Source organism: Budorcas taxicolor, chromosome 3, assembly GCF_023091745.1.
Source record: "Budorcas taxicolor isolate Tak-1 chromosome 3, Takin1.1, whole genome shotgun sequence".
Lineage (NCBI taxonomy): Eukaryota > Metazoa > Chordata > Mammalia > Artiodactyla > Bovidae > Budorcas > Budorcas taxicolor.
In genome coordinates this window covers 105,521,175-105,541,638 of record NC_068912.1, presented here as the reverse complement: position 1 = coordinate 105,541,638, position 20,464 = coordinate 105,521,175, and the positions used below count along the sequence as shown (strand labels likewise).

Genomic DNA, 20,464 nt, shown 5'->3' with positions numbered 1-20,464 from the left:
AATCGAGGGGAGGGAAAGACCTGTCAGCTCCAATGTTCCCCATTGGTAGACAGCTCCTCTGGCTGTGGGTAGAGGTGGAGGAGGGCCAAGGGCTCAATATCATCATCATTATCAACCAGCCTCATGATTCCTCTCATTTAATTTAGTCCTCACGACCAGCTCCCTATGGTCCGTGTATCTTCCCTCCCCATTTGCCAGATGAGGAAACTGAGTCTCTGTAAGGTGACATGCCTGGTTTGATCAGTTCACCCGCGAACCTATCTGACTCTGGGAGCCCTTAAGGACGGCGCGATGAGGGTGCTGCTTGGCACCGGGCTGCCCCTCCTGGGCACTCAGCCTCGAGAGTAGTAACCCAGCCCTAGTGCCTCCCCCCACCCTCCTCGGGGGCTGGCACCACCCTGAGTCTGGGCACTGGGTCCGACAACACTGGCCAGAGCAGTACCAGGGGCCCGATCAGTCCAGGACCCGATTTAGGGGCCTTGGCACCTCTGGGTCCCGGGGCTCTCAGTGCCCAGCAAGCGGCCTTAGTGGGTGGGCTAGCCGTGGGCAGTCAGGGTGTCGCGCCCCCTTTTCGGCCCCCGGCCCCCGTCCACGGGGATGCGGCGGCACCTTCACACTTTCCGCTTGGCCCGCTGCTCGCCTTTCAGGCCGCAGCGTTTTCAATTGTTAATTTGGAAACGGAAAAAGAAGCCGGCGGGGCGGGGGAGGCCGCAGGGAGGTAACCTGAGCCTGAGCGCCGCCCGCGCCCCTCCCGCGAGCGGTGCTGGGTGTCGGCGACGCCCCGCCCCTTCCAGGGACCGCTGGAGCCCCGCCCACCACCTCGCCCCGCCCCTTCCTGTAGCTCCTCCCCGCACCGACAAGGCCGGGTCAGCCCCGCGGACCCCGGAGCGGGAAGGAAGGGAGGGAGGTCGTGGCGAGGGCGGAGTCCCTCCGGAACCCTCCTTGCCAGGAACCCCTCCTTCTCCCAAGGAGCCCCGCCTGCTGTCAGCCTCCTCCGTGTCCCGAAGTGAACCCAAGTCTTTCTGCAACCCCTCAGGGCGGGATTCAAGGGAGCCAGATTCCTGCCTCCAAGCTGCCGCAATAGGGATCATTGGCCCCATTAGACAGACGGAGAAACTGAGTCCCAGAGAGAGACAGTTCACTTGTTCAAGGTCATGCAGCCAAGGCTGAGTTCTTGAGCCTGGTAGGGGTTCGTTTCTTTTGGTTCTCAAACGTGTAGAGTTCTGTCCTCCTCAGGAGAGGAGGGGGCGCCAGGACTAGAGGTGCAATCTGTCCCCTTCCCCCAACCTCTTCCCTCTTTCTGTGGTTAATGAGCTTTTGGAAGTCCTGCTTTGATCTACCCTGACTCCTCCTTGCTATCATTATTCAATTATAGAGGAGTTTAGGAGGTTGAAGGGCTTCCCTGGTGGCTCAGATGGTAAAGAATCTGCCTGTAATGCGGGAGACCCAGGTTAGATCCCTGGGTTGGGAAGATGCTCTGGAGAGGGGAATGACTACTCACTCCAGTATTATTGCCTGAAGAATCCCGTGGACAGAGGAACCTGGTGGGCTACAGTCCATGGAGTCACAAAGAGTTAGACATCACTGAGCGACTAACCGGAGAAGGCGATGGCATCCCACTCCAGTACTCTTGCCTGGAAAATCCCATGGACGGAGGAACCTGGTAGGCTGCAGTCCATGGGGTCGCTAAGAGTTGGACACGACTCAGTGACTTCACTTTCCCTTTTCACTTTCATGCATTGGAGAAGGAAATGGCAACCCACTCCAGTGTTCTTGCCTGGAGAATCCCAGGGATGGCGGAGCCTGGTGGGCTGCCGTCTATGGGGTCACACAGAGTTGGACACGACTGAAGCGACTCAGCAGCAGCAGCAGCAGCAGCAGCAAAGCGGCTAACACACTTTGGAGGTTGAAGGAGGTCGCTCTAGACTTTCCACACACAGGAGCGCCCTGCAAATGAAATGTGAAAGACCCTCCACTTCCAGCGACTCTATAAGTCCCTTAAGATGGGCAGCTTCATTCATTTCCCATTGCGAAGCCAAGATCACCAGTCCCAGATAGGTCAGCAGAAAATGGGGGCTCTTGAAGACCTTTCCTCAACCCCCTCCTCTCCCTGAGGAGTAACTGAAACTCAGATACAGCTTCTCACTCCCTCAGCCGAGTGGGGCAGAGCCCGGATGGAGAGCCTGTTAATCCAGGTTTCTAGCTGTGCCCACAGCCTGTGCCTCCCCTTCTGCTGCCCCCAACCCTGACCCCTTTCTCGGAGCCACTGTGCAGGCCCTTGTCTTTTAGGAGATTCTGAATCAGTCAGAACCTCTCCCCTTAAAACCCGAGCTTCCAGCCTAAAGCCTAAGACCCTCCTCGCCATCCCTCCATCTTGACTGTGGAACAGGCCAATGTCACTCAGCAAGCCTTTCCCAGCTGTCCGAGCCCATTGGAGAGAGTCTTGCTGGATTCGGTCTGGCTGGCCCTGGATTTGGGGTTCCCACCCTGAGCATGGCTCTCCGAGCAGCAGCTGTAACCAACAGCCCCAGGTGTGGCCTGCGAGTTTGCATGCTGCTTTGCTTGTTAGCAGCAAAGGCATCCAAATGCTCCTCTCCCATCATTCTCCCTCAGCCTCCCACTGGATGAGATCCTCAGTGGCTGAGTCTGCAGGACTCCCCAGGTCATCCTCCCCAGGGGGCCCAGCCCTCCCCGAAGCTCCTGTTCCACCCTGTCAGCTCTTGGTGCCCTCTGCTCTGGGAGTGCTGAGAACCAAGTGGCGGGGACTCAGCTCTCTCCCCACTTTTGACTATTCCCTCCCTCCCCTCTTCCCCCTTTGCACAAGTTCTGCTGATTCAGAGGACAGAAGCTTCTTAGAGGTGACCCTGACCCCTGCCAGGCTCAAGCAGCTGGAAGCCTGTGTAATCCTTGAATCCAGTGCCACCCTGACACATACAGTAGGAAGGGCAGGGGCAGGTGCCAGCCTGCCACCCGGAGGAAGGAAATTTTAAGGTGGGGATGAGGGGTAGGTGCCTGGGTCCTTCCACGGAAACAGAAGAAAAAACATTACCTTACGACCCAGTTTCCCATTTCTAAAGAGAGGACAGGGAGGCCTGGCGTGCTGCGATTCATGGGGTCGCAAAGAGCCAGACACGACTGAGTGACCGAACTGAACTGAAGGGATCTTTTGGTGACAAAATATAGTCAGTATCAGCTTGCCTCTTGTCACCTTTACTCCCCCTTGTACAAGTCACCATCATGTCTTGCTTGGATTATATACCATTAGCTTCTCAACGCAAGGCAGGGGCAAATGCCATAGCCCACTCCCCCATCCCCTTACCTTGCCATAGTCTGTTCTCCACTCAACAGCCTGTGTGGTCTTTTGCAAACCTAAGTCAGACGACGCTATTTTCGGCTCAGAATTCCCCATCTCACTTGGACTAGAAGCCCCAAACCTCACGACAGCTAGTGGATGCTCTGCTTCCCGCCTCCCCCGCCTACCACTCCCCACTTCCTCACTCCTCTCTGGGAGCACTCCCCTCCTGATGGTTCTGGAGCACACCAGGCATCCTCTGGTGGGTCTTTTACACTTGCCTTTCCTTCTGCTCAGAACCTTCTCCTCTGACACCTACCTGAATAGCTCACCACCTCATTCCCTCCAGGCTTCTGCCCTAATGTCACCTTCTCAATGCTGCTCTCCCTGACCACCCTCTGTACAGCAGCTCCCGACTCCCACACCCATGTTCTTTGTCCCCCTTTCCGGCTTCATTTTTCTCCAGCATCATCTGACATTTTTAACACTGTCTTGTTTATTTATTATCTGTCTCTTTCCCATGAGAATGTAAGCTCCAAGAAGGCAAGGACATTATTGATCTTTGTGCCTGGCATGTGGCGAGCACTCAGTAAATAGTGAGTGAGTGAGTGAATGCTCTGTGGCTCTGGACTTCGTGGTTCCTGGGTGTTGCTGCCTGCTCAGGTTCCCTCTGAATCCTATCTGCTGCAGGGAAGGTTGAGGTGTGGAGATGGAAGCAGCCACACAGAGGAGGTGGGTGGTACCAGTCAGAGGTCCAGTGTGGGGTTCGTCCCCTCTTTCAGGAGCCTTTTACCCAGCTCTCATTCTGAGTTGGGAGCATGGCATTCAAGGTGAGAAGGACAGGGGTTTCCACCAGCCCTCGGTCTGTAGGAGGAGATAGGGACTCAAAGAGTGCTTTTCACATGTTGAGCCATGATGGAGGTGAGTGTAGAGGTGGGAATGGGGGGTTAAGGGAGCATAGGGTGGGGTTTCCACTCACCCAGCCAGGTTGGAGGAGGGATAAATACAGCAGGAGCAAAGGTGAGGATGGGAGAAGGCTCTGCTTGCTGATGTGGAGGAACAATGAGCCGCAACAATGGAATATCATGTGCCAGGTAGGGCACTGAGTGTGGAAAGTCAGGTGGGGAAGGGCTTGCCTTGCAACCATGCTAAGGTGCTCAGGCCTGAGCCTGCAAGTTGATGGATTTCACACTTTTAAAAAAAGCAGGAAAGCCCTTTGTTCAAATGAAATCTTATGCCAAGCTAAGCATGTAAAACTGAGTCACCCAAATTCACACGAATGGCTCAGGTGAAACCAGGGGGATGTTCCCACTGACCATCTTGTTTTCATTTCCCAAATTCAGGCTGCCTGTGTTCCACCCCTTAGTTTGCTTTCACTTCGCTGGCCTCCTGCTCGGGAGCCCATGCTCCCTGTTTATTTGGGTTGTCTGCACTGCCTGGCCAGCCCTGAACAGATGGATAGCCCCTCTTCCCTCCTCGTTCCCACCCTTGCTTGATGTGTTGCTCAGTGCACTTACCTGGTGCGCCAAGTCGTCTGGCTGGCACGGGAGAGGGAAGCAGGAGAACAAGTAGGAGATTCCCAGGTGGCCCAGTGGTAAAGAATCCACCCTCCAGTGCAGGAGATGCAAAAGACACAGGTTCAATCCATGGGTGGGAAGATCCCCTGGAGTAGGAAATGACAACCCACTCCGGCATTCTTACCTGGAAGATCCTATAGACAGAGGAGCCTGGCAGGCTACAGTCCATGGGGTCGTGAAGAGTCGGACACGATTGAGCACACACATACACACACAGGAGATGTGGAGCCGGTCCAGGTGGGAGAGGATGAAGCTGTGACTCATTAAAACACCCTGTCCAGAAGACACCACCTGCCATCTCACAATGGGACCAAGACTTTTCACACTGGCTCAAGAAAAATTGGCATGTGGAGGTGGAGAACACCTACCAGAAGGACAGGGAAGAATCCGTAGAGGCTTCATGGCAGGCAGCAGATCTGGGTTTTGCAGAGTCAGTCGGGAGGGGGAGATGAGACTCTGGAGGGGCAGTCTCATCTCTACTTCTCTCTGCACCTCTGCCAATGTGCTTCTGTGGTTCCTAATTCCATTCCTGAGAGAAATAATCTGATTGGCTCAGCCCAACCTAGATGGGGGCGGGGGTTGGGGGTAAGACTTTCTTGGGCCAGTGTCCATCTCCTGGTGGCCAGGAGAGGGGCACGGAGCCGTGTGGTACCACATGGGGTTGGCCCCTCCAGGGCCATCTCCAAGGCTGCCCCACGTTCTGAGAGGGAGAGTGGTGCTGAACCCAGCCTGTGCTCAAAGGTGGATCAGCCCAGAGCAAGGGATGCCTGGTTCTTATGAGGTCATTTTGGAAGGGTCAACTTTTCATCATTTTTTTAGGCTGAAGGGAATGCCTTTTCTAATTGATCCTCCAAGAGGGCGCATGCTTTTCATAGTTTGTACTATGCGCTGGCGGCTGTTGTCCCTCCAGGGACAGCCTCAGAGACTCTGGAACTAGCTGAAGACCGGCCTTTTCCCTTCTGCCCCACGGCTGGAGAGTTATGGGGCTGAAGGGACTTTAGCTGTCACTGAGATGTCCCCTACCTTCCCCTGCAGACGGGGAAACTGAGGCCCCATGGAGGCTTCACCCCTAGCCCTGAACCCCAGCGCAGGCCTCTGGCCCAGAGAAGTGGTGGCCGCAGCAGCAGCCTTGGTGTGGGTCACGTGCTTTTGCTCCCTTTGCCATATTTAGAATCGCTGGATCAGGGAAACTTCTTCTCGTCCCAGCCCCTGAGGATTCTTGGAAAGAGCCTCGCTCTGGGTCCTGGCTGACTGCCCCTCCCCTTTATCCCCTTGCAAGAGAAAGGTCGAGCCTGTTCTCCCCAGAGGAGCTGGGGCCACTGGACCACACTGCACCCCCGTCAGGAAGTGCCTCTCAGGCCTAGTTGAAGTTCCTTTTGCAGTATCAGCTCTGGTTTGGGGTTTAAGAAGCCCTTTTCTGTTGGAAGGTGGTGGGGGACATGACCTCTGCCTTCCAGGAACCTTGGATAAATGGGGACAGACTGGCCCCAGCGTCCCCCAGCCCAGGGAGGACAGAACCTTGCCTCTGAGATCCTGGTCTGGAGGACAAGGGAAGGGTGACACCCCGGCCCCTCCCCAAGCCAGGTGAAGAAAGGAGAGAGCCAGTTGGTGGCCAGGCAGGTGCCAGACCCTGGCAGGGCTCAGTCTGGGAGGAGGGACACTGGAGAGGGGAAAGGAGGGAAGGAGGCCCTAGGGGAAGGGAGGACTGGGGCCTGGAACTGCATTTACTTTGGCCTTGTGAGAGGTCGGGGGGCGGGGGTGGGGGTCCATTATCCCACACAGGCTCCTTCTTCCCTCAGGATCATCAAGCTCTGAAAATCAAAAAAGGCCCAACCCAACCCAAACCAAAAATGCATGTGTAGAGCACCTGCGACGTTCAGGGTCTTTTCTCCCATCCTCACCTTTGGGGACGATGGTCCTGTGTTCCCATTGGAGCCCTCTCCAGGGCCTGGGCAGCTCCCTTTCCCATCCCCCACACCTGGGGTTTCAAGCCTCCTCCACCTCTTCAGACCCCCACAGACCCTGCTCCCTACTGAGAAGTTGATCTGGCCTCCTCTTCCCAGAGAAAGTCAAATCCCCTGATGAGGGATCTCTGGGCTTCCCCCATCTGACCCCTGATCTCCTCTCCCAACTGGCCTCTCCCCCTTCTCGCCTGTCACCTTAGAAACTGGCTGGGTCCTTTCTGCTCAGCACCAGCGCTTCTGCTCTGTATCCCAGCCTCCCAGTCGCCCTGCAGACGTCATTCCATTGATCACTCCGTCTCTCTCACATCTTTAACTTCTCCCTCTCTCCTGGCTCCTTCCACTCTGCCTCTCTCATCTTAAAACAGCAACAGCGAAAAGAGCACTGGCGTATTCCCTGTGCTCTGTGTGTTTCTCCAGCTACCGATTGCAGCTTCTACACTTTGCAGTTAAACTTCTTTAAATAGCTAAACCTCCACTGTCTCTACTTTGTCACTGTTCCTCTCCCTTTCTTAACCCATTGAGACCTGCTCTGGCGCTCCCCTCCGTCTGTGGCTGCCCTTGCCAAGGTACCCAGTGACCAACTTGTCACCAAATCCAGTGACATTTTTCGGATCTTATCTTGTTTGACCTCTTTGGCAGCATTGGACACTGCTGTCCACTCCCTCCTTGAAACACTTTCTTCTCTTGGCTTGACATCTCTGTCTTTTGGTTTCCCCCCCATTTCACCCGCTGCTCCTTTCCAGTCTGGTGGAGGGTCCCTCCTCCCTCTGAGTTGCTGGGGATCCACTGGGTCCTCCTGTACCTTTTTCCACATGCCCTCTGGACTGTCTCAATCTTGCCTCTTGTCTTCGGTCACCATCTCTCCCTTGATGTACTCCAAATCCACATTTCCGGCTCAGGTCTCTGGCTTCATACCCAGAGTGTTTACCCAGCCTTCTGCATCTCAACATGTCCAACACAGAATTCATCACCCCCATATCTACTCCTCCGTGAGGCTCTCCTATCTCAGTTCTGTCATGGCACCTTCGTCCACTCAGTCCCCAAACCAGAAATATAAGTCATTCTCTTTCATTGTCCCATTTCCAACCAATCACCAAGTGTTACTTACATTCTCCAGTCCATCCGCTTGCATGCTGCCACCAGCATCTCTTACCTGAATGATTGTGGCGCTTCCTACTTGCTCTTCCTGATCAATCTCACCTCTTGTAATCTGTGCTCCCTACTGCCCCTGAGTGGTGGTCCTAAAAACACAAATCAGACCATGTCATTCCCTCTTAAAATTCTTCAGGGACTTCTCTGGTGATCCGGTGGCTAAGACTTCACACTTTCAATGCAGGGGACCTGGGTTTGATTCCTAGTCAGGGAACTAGTTCCCAGTGCCCAACTAAAGATCCTAAATGCCCCAACTAAGACCTGGCACAGCCAACCAAATAAATCTTTTTGTAAAGAAAGTGTTTAAAAAGCAAAGACCTTTTCAGTGGTTCCCCACTGCCTTCAGGTCACGTTCATAGGGCCTGAGGGTGCCTGGATCTGGCCCTCTCTGGCTTGTCCTCTGCCCTTTCATTTGAGGCCCCTACCTGCCGGCAGTACTGGCTACCCTGGCCTGCCTACGGGCTCCCACATCTCTCTTGCTGCACACAAATCCTGCTTTCTCTGCTTGCTGCACTGCCAGCTGGCCTCGTCACCTCCTCCAAGTCTTCACGGATCCCTCCACTTTGGCTCTGCTCAAGCCATCCTGAGCTTCAGACCATGTTATCCCCTTGTCTATCTTGTCACCACTATGTTACAGTTGTTAATTTCTTGGGTGGGGGAAGAGTCCTATATGATTCATTTCAGGCTTTACAATCAACCTGATTGGGTGTAGATGGCAAAGAACATTTCTTAAGTGAACGTGGCTCTGAGAGGTTAGGCGCTAGCATCTTTTCTGCTGCTTGACTCTACCCTCTCAGCCCTCCCACCTTCTGCATCCCTGTCTTTCCAGCCTCCGAGGATCTGCCTCTCCGGGGACATCCCCAGAGAGTCTGGAACTGAGTTCACGGCTGACCCTTCCCTTCTGCCCCACCACTGGGAAGTCCTAAGACTGACACTCCTCACCTCATACTGCAGACAGGGTGCCTGGGGCCCAGAGAGGTGCTATGGTGTGGTGTCCAAGGGGACTTGCGTTCAGGTCCCAGCCTTATGGTCTTGGACAACCTAGTATGCCTTTCTTTCTTCTTCTTTTTTTAAAATCATTTTTCCTTTTATTTATTTTTTATTGAAGGCTTTATTGAGCTTGTTACAATATTGCTTCTGTTTTCTTTTATGTCTTGGTTTTTCAGCTACAAGGCATGTGGAATCTTAGCTCCTTGACTAGGGATCAAACTCTCATCCCCTGCATTGGAAGGCAAAGTCTTAACCACTGGACTGCCGGGAAAGTCCCCTTTTCCTTTTAAACAACAGTTTTATTGAGATGTAATTCACATACCACATCCACCTGTCCCCTTTAAAAGTGCCCAATTCAGTCGTTTCTAATGTAGTCACAGAGGTGTATAGCCATCACTGTACACCTCTCTGAGCCTGTTTCCTCCTCGCTAATGAGCTGTGATGACTGTGGGGCTGGGAGGAGGGGTTAGGAATATGCACGTGGAGGGCTCCGCTCAGTGTCTGGCCGATAGGAAGCCTTGGCTAGGAAGCACAGTTATGGGGTCATACAGCGAACTGGGGTTAAATGAGGTTAGTGTGAAACCCACCTCCCCAGAAGGATTTTCCTACCCCTCCTCCTTGCTCTGTGGCTGTTTCCCTGGCAGTAATTTGAGGAAGGCCAGGGAAACAGGGGTGTTGGAGTGAGGGGAAAAGGCAACAATTACAGTTGTTTAAAAGGCCTTGGGACTTCCCTGGTGGTTCAGTGGCTAAGCACCATGTTCCCAGATTCCACCTCTGGTCAGGGAATTAGATCCTACATGCTGCAACTAAAGATTCCACATGTGCAATGAAGATTGAGGATTCCATATGCCGCCACTAAGACTCAGTGCAGCCAAATAAATAAATAAATATTTAAAAAATAATTAAAAGCCTTGAGTTGGCTGGTAATTGAGTCAGCCGTATCCCCTCCCATTCACTAACCTAGCGACTCTCTAAGTGTGGTCCCTGGGGGAGCAGCATTAGAACACCCAGGAATTTTGTAGAAAGCATACTTTCAGGCCCCACTTCATACTGAATCAGATGCTCTAGAAATGGGGCCCAGAAATCAGTATTTGAATAAGCCCTCCAGGTAATTCTGCTGCCCACTCTACTTTGAGAACAATATATCTAAGGAAAACATTCACTAATTCATCCCTGATCTCCTTGCTGCCCTCTTGAATGAATGGCATAGTCACAGAATGGGTGGGTCAGGGAGAAAGTCTTTCGATAGGTCTCACAATAAGCCCCAGCGAGGACTTCCCTGATAGCTCAGTTGGTAAAGAATCTGCCTGCAATGCTGCAGACCCTGGTTTGATTCCCAGGTCGGGAAGATCCCCTGGAGAAGGGAAAGTCTACCCACTCCAGGATTCTGGCCTGGAGAATTCCATGGACTGTATAGTCCATGGGGTTGTACGCAAAGAGTTGGACACGACTGAGTGACTTTCACATCACCATTTCAGGGAGGACCAATCTGGCAGCACCCACCAGTCTCAGCTCTGCCTGACTGGCTGGGAGAATGGGGGCCCGAGCTGCAGCTAGGCGTGCTGGACAAAGATGCTGCAGTATGTAGCTGCCAGTCTGGCCTCTCTGCTGGGGAGACTGTAGAGAGTCCCAGCCAGCTAGCTCCTGTGTACCATCTATACTCTGTAGATGGGGAAACTGAAGCCTCAGAAGGGGGCCAGAGACGATCCTTAGACGGTCCTTTGTTGTATGAATGAAGTCACAGACTGGTTCTGGCAGATACAATCAGACTCCAGCTCAGGGTGACTTCTCTCTGCCTCCTCCACCCCTAAGCTCCAGACATGATATCCCTCTGCTGACCCAAGTGTGGGTGTCTGTGTGAGGACCCCTCAGGAAGCCCACGGCAGCTAGGGCCCTAGCTCTGCCATGACTTCACTGAGCAATCTTGTGTAAGTATGTCCTTCCCTGGGCCCCATTTCCTCATCTGGGAGATGGGGATAATTATTTAGCTGCCTGGAATACAAGATGTTCGCTGTCAGACTAAATGTATCTGTTCAACTGTATTGAGCATCTAATCCCCTGCCAGTGTGTGAAGGCTGGAGAGGTGAAGTTCACGGGGTTTTAAAACAGCGTCTACTAAATGGAGCTGGTCAAGGATGGAGACTCACTTTCTCTTTCCTTTTCAGGAAGGCTGCTGGGGAGCCCAGTGTGGTGGCGATAGATGTGCTTAGGGCTTTGGGAGCCTCTTCAGCGGGTGCAAACTGGGGACTTTGGTGACACAATGTTTTGATATTTGTTTAAGCTGAATTTTTGCTGTGCATTTATTCAGTCTATGAAAAAATGAATAAAGCAGAGTCAGGTGAGAGAGAGGGGGGATGGGGCCATTACTCTGGGGAGGGGGTAGTTGGAGAAGACCTCTCCTTGGAGGAGAGGTTTGAGTAGAGATCTACATGAGAATGGGAGCGATAAATAGGCAGAGGAAATAGCAGAGCAAGTGCAAAGCCTGGAGATGGAGAAACCTTTGATGTGTTCCAGGAATGGCAGGGAGGTAGAGTGCCTGATGGAGGAACTGGAGAGAGGCACATCAAGTTCAAGGCCGGGTGGGACCGGATCTCGCAGAGCCTTGCTGGACACGCTGAGGAATGTGACTGCCGCCCTCTAAGTGCCATGGGAAGTCAGGGGAGAGTTCTGAGGAGGGTTCTAGTTTCCGGCTTTGCTTTGTAGGAAAATCATACTGATTGCTCCGAGGAGGGTTCCAGTTGGGTCAGAGGGGAGGCAGGGAGACCTGTCAAGGGTGAGATGATGGGGGTTAGTGAGTCCAGGGCTACAACTCTGTAGCTAGAGCCACTAGAAATTGCTACAGGATGGGATGTGGAGGGTGAGGGAAAGGAAGAGTCAAGGGTTGCTCTTAGATCGTTGGCCTGAGCCCCTGGATGGGAGGTGGTGCCATTCCTGAGATGGGGAGATTTTAGGGCAAATTGAGAGTTTGTTTTTGGACATTATGTTGGGTTTGAAAAGCCTCTAGACATCCGAGAAGAGACGCTGAGCAGGCTGTTGGCAGGCGAGCTGGACTCGGGGGAGAGGCTGCCACACCCCCACACCTGCTAAATGGCCAAGGCTGTTGTGGTAAAGGGGTGGGGACAGAATTTAAAGGGTTCTCCCCTGCCCCCGTTGGTATGTTTAAAGAAATGAATTAAATATTTAATGTTTATATTTATTTATTTATTTGGCTGAGCCAGGTCTTAGCTGTGGCATGTGAACTCTCAGTTATAGCAGGTGGGATCTAGTTCCCCTACCAGGGATCGAATCCAGGCCCCCCCTGCATTGGGAACACAGAGTCTTAGCCACTGAATCACAAGGGAAGTTGCTGCATTTAAAAACTGATATTAATTTGTTACCTGAACAGTCATGTTTATTCTTTAAAAATATCAGGAAATGAAGATAAGCAGAAAGCAAAACAAAAGCCAAATCACTCTTAATTTTGCCATCCGGAGACCAGCCCTGCTGACTCTTGGTTTGTATTAATATATTAAAAAACATCTATACTTAAACAGTTGGAATCACATTGCTTTAAGGTTTTATAATCTGCTTTTTTCACTTAACCTATGGTGAAGTGGACATTTTAGAGATGTGTAACTCTCGACATGGAAAACATAATGTTGAGGGAAAAAAAACTATTGAAACACTCAGTGTGAAACCCCAAACATGACCCGTTTATTACCTGAGGCTCTGAGATCAGCCAAGCGATGTGACTGAAGGATTTCTCTCCAGGGCTGGGGTGAAAGCCCATCAAGATTTGGCTGCACCCCTTCCCAGAGGAGGGGATGGGATACGATGACTTCCGGAGGACCTTCTGCCCCTCAGCCCATTCCTGGTGGATGTAGCACTGAGTTCACCTGCGTTTTCTGTGGTTAATTATTGAACACGAGGAGCTGGGGCTCTCCCCCACCTCTCACTGTGCCTTACGTCTTCGCTGACTCAGCTTCTGCCTGGAACTGACCAAGGAGGCCTCTTCCTCACTCATTCATCCAAAACCTTTTACTGACATCTGCCACCTACCTCCTCCCCGGGTGGGCGCTGGGCTGAGGCCCTGTCCCCGCCCTCCGAGCAGGCTGGGAGCCTGGCCCGTGGAGGTGTGAGTGGGCCAGGTGGAGCCCTGCTCCTTCTATGTCTCTGCACCCCACCCCATCTGCCCTGACTTCACAGATGATGAGACTGGCTCAGAGAAGGTGACTTTCTCAGGGTCACACACACTGTAGGACTGGAATTTGAACCTGGGTCTCTGACTCGGAGCCCATGCTCCTGCTGTGATGAAAAAGTAAAGTGAAGTCACTCAGTCGTGTCTGACTCTGCGACCCCATGGACTATAGCCTACCAGGCTCCTCCGTCCATGGAATTTTTCAGGCAAGAGTACTGGAGTGGGTTGCCATTTTCTTCTGCAGGGGATCTTCCCCACCCAGATTTCGAACCCTGGCCTCCTTCATTGCGGGCAGACGCTGATGAAAGAGGAACAGAAATAAAATGCTGTTGACTGTGACCTGGGGCTTCCTAGCTGGCACTAGTGGTGAAGAGCCTGCCTGCCAGTGCAGGAGACATAAGAGGCGTCTATCCCTGTGTTGGGAAGATCCCCTGGAGGAGGGCACGGCAACCCACTCCGTATTCTTGCCTGGAGAATCCCATGGACAGAGGAGCCTGGCAGGCTACAGTCCATGGGGTTGCAAAGAGTCAGACACGACCGAAGCGACTTTACACGCACACACGTAGACAGTGATTGGGAGGCAGGCAGCTCAGTGTTCTGAGCTGACGGTGGGATGGGGGCTCCCCCAGCAGGAGCTTTGGGGTGAGGGAAGCTCGAGGGGAGCATTTCCTCAGGCTCTGATGGTGAGGCGTTTCAGGCAGAGTGCAGTGGCAGCAGTCCCAGGTGGGGGCACTCTGGGAACATTTCGGGCAGGCTGTGGGTCAAGCGTTTCTGCATTCCCTCAGGAGTCTCTTCCAGGCGCAACACCCCCATCCAAAGGAGAAGTGCTTCCGGGAGACCAGCCTCGTTGCCTTTTGCTGCACCTGCAGCCTGTGCCCCCACATCCTATCTTCCCTTAAATGTTCACTCCTCATGTCCTTTCCCCTCTTCCCATCCACTGGGAAGTTAGGAACTCTGACTGTCATCTCATCTCTGTCCTGGATAGCCTGGTGACCTTGGGTGACTCCCTTTCCCACTCTGAGCCTCAGTTTCCTCATGTGTGCAATTGAGGTTAATTCATGAGCTCATCATGAATCAGATGAGCTGGATTCCCTAGTTCCTTCCATTTCTAAATGTCTGGTTCTGGGCCACTCAGTAGCTTCCCACTGCCCTGTGGGGATTTCCAGGCCTCGGTGACATGGCTCCCCGATGCCCGATTGCCCTCCCGACACCCTCTCCCCCTCTGCATCCTCCCCTCCCTATCTGTCTTCCCCGATGCCCTTTCCTTCCATAGCTGTCTCAGTATTTAATTTCATAAGATCCCACGAAGGCAGAAGCAGTTGTCTTCATTCTGCAGATGAAGCTATGCTTCATAAGGAAGGGTTCCTGGGTTCCTCTCTCGGCCAGCCCAGACAGACCTGCCTGCCACAGCTCAGTGTCCACCTCTGGGAGCTGTGGGTACATTAAGGGCAATTGAGAGGATTATAAGTTATCTGTGAGCCCAGCCACCTGGACCTCGGGGGCTTCTCCCTTTGAGGTCCAGCACAGAGCCACAACTCCAGGGAACTTTGATTCTTAGTCCACTTTCCAGATTACTCCCCAGTAACTCTTCCCTCCTCTCCCCTTCCTCTTTCTCCCCCTCCTCCTCCTCCTCTGCAACCCCTTGCCAGAGGCTCCTCAGCTGCCCTGTCCATCCAGCATCTAACCCTCTCCGTCATGCTGCTATTGTAGATTTTTGCTGGTCTTCAGCTGCCTGGTGCTGTCCGTGCTGTCCACTATCCAGGAGCACCAGGAACTTGCCAACGAGTGTCTCCTCATCTTAGTGAGTGCTGGAGTCTGGGTCTGAGGGAGGCTGTGTGTGTAGGTAGCACCTCTGGGCTGAGGGTGAAGGGCAAGTGAGGCTGCACATAACATGTTTCAGAGAGTGGCTTTCTGTGCTGTGTTCCCTGACATGGTGGCTGTACTTCTCTGCGCTTCATAAAAGCCCAGAGGGCTTTATGGGTTGCCATAAAAGTCCACAGGGCTCCCCTGCTTTAAAGCAGGTGTTGGGAGAGCTCCTAGTATAGAGCTCCTAGTCTCTATACTAGGGCTTATGATGGGCCCAGAGAAGGGGAGAGGAGGCCCACTCCTTTTCAGGATCAAAACTGCTAATGCCACCCCCATGGGATCTGGTTTTAACCCCTAAACAGAAGCACTTCAGAGGGGCACTGTGACCGACAAATACCCCTTGTGTCACCTGGTCAGGTTTAGGCTGGGATGGGGATGAGATGGCTGGGAGGGGGATGAGGAGCAGAAAAACTCAGACAATTCATGGGCACAGCAACAGGGGACAGATTTGAGCTTTCAGTCTCTCTGGAAGACATGGAAGAAGCCACTTGCCTTCCTGAAGTCTCCCCAGGTCCATCCAGGCGGAGGAACCTCCAGGAGAGGCAGGCTGAGGAAACTCTAATATCCCTAACCCAGGGACTCGGGGCTGGGTGGGTGCTGCGTGATCTAGGCCCGGGGCCTGAAGAGTGGGACCAGAACTCAGGCCCCCGGTCCCACAGGAATTCGTGATGATCGTCGTGTTTGGTCTGGAGTACATCATCCGCGTCTGGTCTGCTGGATGCTGCTGCCGCTACCGAGGATGGCAGGGCCGCTTCCGCTTTGCCAGAAAACCCTTCTGTGTCATCGGTAATGGTCCCATGCCTCCCGCACCTGATCTTTGACCCCAAACCGCAGGGTTGACACCCTGACCCCAGGACCCTGGCTAGTGACACAGACTCAACGGACCTTCCCAGTCGCCCCCTCGGACCCCAGGAACAACCCCCCTCCACCCCCTGCCTCGGGTCCAGGCACGGGGTAGGTGGGCTCTCTGGCGCTGGCCGTGACCTCGCCCCACTCCCCGCCTCTGCAGACTTCATCGTGTTCGTGGCCTCGGTGGCCGTCATCGCCGCGGGCACGCAGGGCAACATCTTTGCCACGTCCGCGCTGCGCAGCATGCGCTTCCTGCAGATCCTGCGTATGGTGCGCATGGACCGCCGCGGCGGCACCTGGAAGCTGCTGGGCTCGGTGGTTTACGCGCACAGCAAGGTGAGGCCGGGCGGGGATGCGGGGGTGAGGGAGAGGGGCGTGTCCAGGGCGGAGCTGGAGCGGCAGGGGGCGGGGCCTGGCGGAGCGGGGGGCGGAATTGGGGATTGAGGGGTGACTAGGGACTCAGCGCCAGCGAGCTCACAGGGGCTAGGGCGGGCCGGGCAGGGGCGGGGTCAGGGGGCGTTCGGTCCCAGACCAGGAGGCGGGGCCTGAAAGGCAGAAGCTTTTGGGTTTAGGGGTCTACGCTTAATAGCGAAGTGGTGACCTGGAGCGGGGTCTGAGGGTGGAGCTGCGGTGGGACCGGATGTGGGGTCGGATGGAAGCCTGAAAGAGGGGGGCAGTGCAAGGTGGGCTCGTGGGCGAAGACCTGAGCCTGGAAGCTGGAGGGTCAAGGGCAGGGCCGGGGCGGGGCGTGCTCTGAGGTTCTGTGAGGACCTGGCTGTGCCCGAAAGGCGGGCAGGGTCTCCTGGAAGGGAGTTACTGAGAAACAAAGGCCGGCAGAGCGGCCACCAGGGACTTCCGAGAGGTGGGTACTCTTACCCCGTTCCGAACACCTCCCATAGGCCATTCTGGGAGCCGTCAGCCTCCCCACCTGTGCCGGGTGGGTGGTCTCATCCCTTGCTGCCCCCACAGGAGCTGATCACCGCCTGGTACATCGGGTTCCTGGTGCTCATCTTCGCCTCCTTCCTGGTCTATCTGGCCGAGAAGGACGCCAACTCCGACTTCTCCTCCTACGCCGACTCGCTCTGGTGGGGGACGGTGCGTGAGGGTCTGTGTAGGGCCGAGCTTCTCCCTGGGACCCTCCCTGGCCTGATCATTGTGACCCCAAATCCCGTGACCAGCCCCTGTGTTAGTCCCTCAGCTTCCCCCAGTGGACCCGCTTGTGACCCCTTCTAGTTCCCTACATCAAGCCCTTGTGACCTCTACCCCTCTCCCCATCAGCAAGGGGGAGGGGGAGAATCTATTGATTAGGAACCAGCCCCTGTGACAAGTCCTTATGACCAGTTCCTGTGGGCAACTATAGAGCCCCCTCATGATCAGGCTCCCACCTCCCTGTGCCCCAGAAATCTCCTGTGGGTGGACCCCTCGACCAGCCCTGCAGGTAATTTGTTTGTGTCCCCAGATTACACTGACAACCATCGGCTATGGTGACAAGACGCCACACACGTGGCTGGGCAGGGTCCTGGCTGCTGGCTTCGCCTTACTGGGCATCTCCTTCTTTGCCTTGCCCGCCGTGAGTCCCCCTTCACTTAAGATGGCCCAGCCTAGGGGAGGGGGTCCTGGGGAGAGAGCCTGCTGAGCCCCTGTCCAGCATTTGCATGGGTGGGGGAGACACCTCAGATGGGCAGCAGTAGGGGTACCTTTAAAGCCTTTGGCTGTCCCACCTCCAACCATGCCTATGGCCCTAGGGCATCCTCGGCTCTGGCTTTGCCCTGAAGGTGCAGGAGCAGCACCGACAGAAGCACTTTGAGAAGCGGAGGATGCCAGCAGCCAACCTCATCCAGGTACAGGGGCCCCAGGAAGCCCCTGAACTGAACTGGTGTGTCAAATCTGTATGCTCACCCTGTGTCTCACTTCACAACTATGGCTCCACTCAGAGAGAATTTTCTGGAGCCACATGCCAGGTTAGGGACAGAGCTAGGAGGCTGGCTAAGATTGTCAGAAACTTCTCCCACTTCTGCATGCCCAGTTCAGGGCTAGCCAGAGCTGGCCCACTGCCCAGCTGCAGCCCCAGCTCTGCATGGCCTGAAGTGGAGTAGAGACTGGAAAAGAGATCCTAGGCCCCAGGGGGGGACCCAGTCCTGCCCCCCATCAGCAGTGCAGTCATCAGGAAGCCTGCTCTACTCCCAACACCTTAATTCATCCCACCAGCATCTCCACAGATGAATGTTATAACTGCAACCAAGAAAAACACCTTGAAAGAAAGAAATGGTTCTTTGAAGAGCATTTAGCTGGGGCTTGGCCTGATCTGACCTCGAAGGGAAACTCAGGGATGACTGCCCTGGGAAACTGACACTTGAGCAGAGAGCTGGAGGATGGGTAGTCAGCTAGGTGAAGAGGTGAAGGAGGGAGCCTTTGAGGTAAGGGAATGGCATGTGCAAAGGTCCTGTGATGAAAGGGAGCAGGGTGTGTTTGATGAATAGGAAAGAATCTAATGAGGCTGGAACAGAAAGCTCAAGTAGGAGTGTACAGTGGAAGGGTTTGGCTCAGTGGGTGAAGCCCAGATCTGAGGTCAGAGAGAGAAATTTAACATCTTCCTAACAACAGTGAGGATCCATTGACAGGTATGAAGCAGGAGGAAGAGGGGGTGAAGCAGGAGGAAGAGAGGGTGATAATGATCAAATCTGTGTTTTGAAAAGTATTGAGTGGATTGGAGGGTGACCTGTGTGAGTGGAGAGATCAGAGAAGATCCAGCAACAGTTTGGGTGAAATGGGGTGGCAGGTGACTTGGACAAGGGTAGCAACAGATGAGATGGAAAGAAATGGGCAGATTCTGCATGTTTAGAAGGTGAAATTAGTGGTATCAGGAGTGAGGGAGAGGCAGATGTCAGGGTGACTTCTAGGTTTCTGGCTTGCCCAACTGGAGGGCTGATGCCCCTCCTCACTAAAGGGTGACTAGACTTGGGGCATGAAGAGTGAGTTTGGCTGGAACGTGAAGAGTCTGTGGAGCCTCTGAGCCCCTGGGTAGGTGGGGGCTGTGGAGGAGGCAGCTGATGTAGTGGTGTGCACCTGTGGTGAGTAATATGCTCGGCCGTGTGTGCAGACGGTAATGAAGCCCTGGGCGTGGAGGTGCTTGCCCAGCAGGCAGAGGAAAGAAGAAGAGATGGTTTAGAGCTGAGCTTTACGGAACCTGAGCATTTAGTGACTGGGAGGGCAGAGCTGAGCCAGCCAAGGAGGCAGAGAAGGAACACCCAGAGGGGTGGGAAAAAAGCAGGAGTATGTAGGCTGTTTGCTCCACTGTCTGAGGCATTCCCGTGGGACATGGGATGAGGCAAGTGCTCTGAATTTTGGGGACCCTGTAACAGCCTTGTGCAAGAGAAACTCCTGCGAGAATTATCGGGCTCGCCAAAAAGTTCATTCGGGTTTTCCAGCCGATGGTGCAGAAAACCCGAACGAACTTTTCGGCCAACCCAATAGTTCCAGGAACACTGGCACAGCTCACCTCTCCTGCTCTGACCCCCTCAGCCCAGGTCTGGCTTAACACCCCCTTATCTCTCCTCCCCAGGGTTGAACCCCTCCCCCATCTCTGTTATCGCCAGCCACCAGCCCAACTTTGCCTTCTCAGCATCCCTTGGGGCACAATGGCTGCTGTCCCCTGGGAACTGGCCTTCCAAGGGGCATTGTAGGGGCAGGTGGCTGGCACTGGCTGTGCCGAGAGACAGCTGGTATTGTGGTGCCCATAATTAATGAGACAGCTTTGGCAGCTGCTCCCCAGCCCAATCCAAGGGACTAGGCAAGCAGGAAGTAAAAATATTCTTGTCCTAGGAGGGTGCCTGGCCAGTGAGGTCAGCAGTGGGCTGGCCCTTAAGGACAAGATGCATCTAAAGAAGGATCCAGTTCTGCTTCCTCCTGCCCAGCACCTGCCGTTGCTGATCACCCCATTCACCCCAAGTCCCTACTGACTCCTCTCTTTACCTGGAGGGAGAGGGATAGTCCTTCCTCTTGTCTGACCCTCATCCCTGCTGCTGCAGAGGAGACCCAGCAACTTCATGGATGCTAAGGGCCTGGTAGTTGATGTTCTTTCCTCCCCTCCTCAATCCCATGGGCAGTGGCAGGCAGCTGGGAAGAATGGGGTAGGGTTATTTTTAGTAATAATAATTCATTTAGTCAGTATTCATTCCTCAGACATTGCAGAGCACCCACCATGTGCCAGAGGATACAGTGCTGACCAAGACACAGCTTACAGACTAAGAAGAGAGAAGTACATTAATCAAATACACAGTGAATAAATATATATCAGCTGTGGGAACTGGATATAACAGGAGTGATTAATAGGGAAACTTGGTATTAAGTGCCTACTACGTGCCATGCACTGTGCTTGGCATTTAATGAACATTTCCCCATTTAGTCCTCACAGCCTTGTTGCATGCATGCTAAGTCGCTTCCGTCATGTCCAACTCTTTGAGACCCTGTGGACTGTAGCCTGCCAGGCTTCTCTGTCCACGGGGATTCTCCAGGCAAGAATACTGGAGTGGGTAGCCATGCCCTCCTCCAGGGGATCTTCCTGACCCAGGGATCAAACCCACGTCTCTTATGTCTC

The 20,464-nt window shown here is 54.1% G+C and overlaps 1 protein-coding gene across 1 annotated transcript in view; it reads left to right on the top strand.

The window, feature by feature from the left end:
• KCNQ4 (potassium voltage-gated channel subfamily Q member 4) overlaps positions 1 to 20,464 on the top strand; it is a 57,247-nt gene that overhangs the window by 16,833 nt on the left and 19,950 nt on the right. The window contains exons 2-7 of the mRNA XM_052637073.1: positions 14,863 to 14,953; positions 15,678 to 15,804; positions 16,028 to 16,203; positions 16,837 to 16,962; positions 17,327 to 17,437; positions 17,613 to 17,708. Of these exons, the coding sequence (XP_052493033.1) occupies positions 14,863 to 14,953; positions 15,678 to 15,804; positions 16,028 to 16,203; positions 16,837 to 16,962; positions 17,327 to 17,437; positions 17,613 to 17,708 (727 nt within the window). The remainder of the gene's footprint in view (positions 1 to 14,862; positions 14,954 to 15,677; positions 15,805 to 16,027; positions 16,204 to 16,836; positions 16,963 to 17,326; positions 17,438 to 17,612; positions 17,709 to 20,464) is intronic.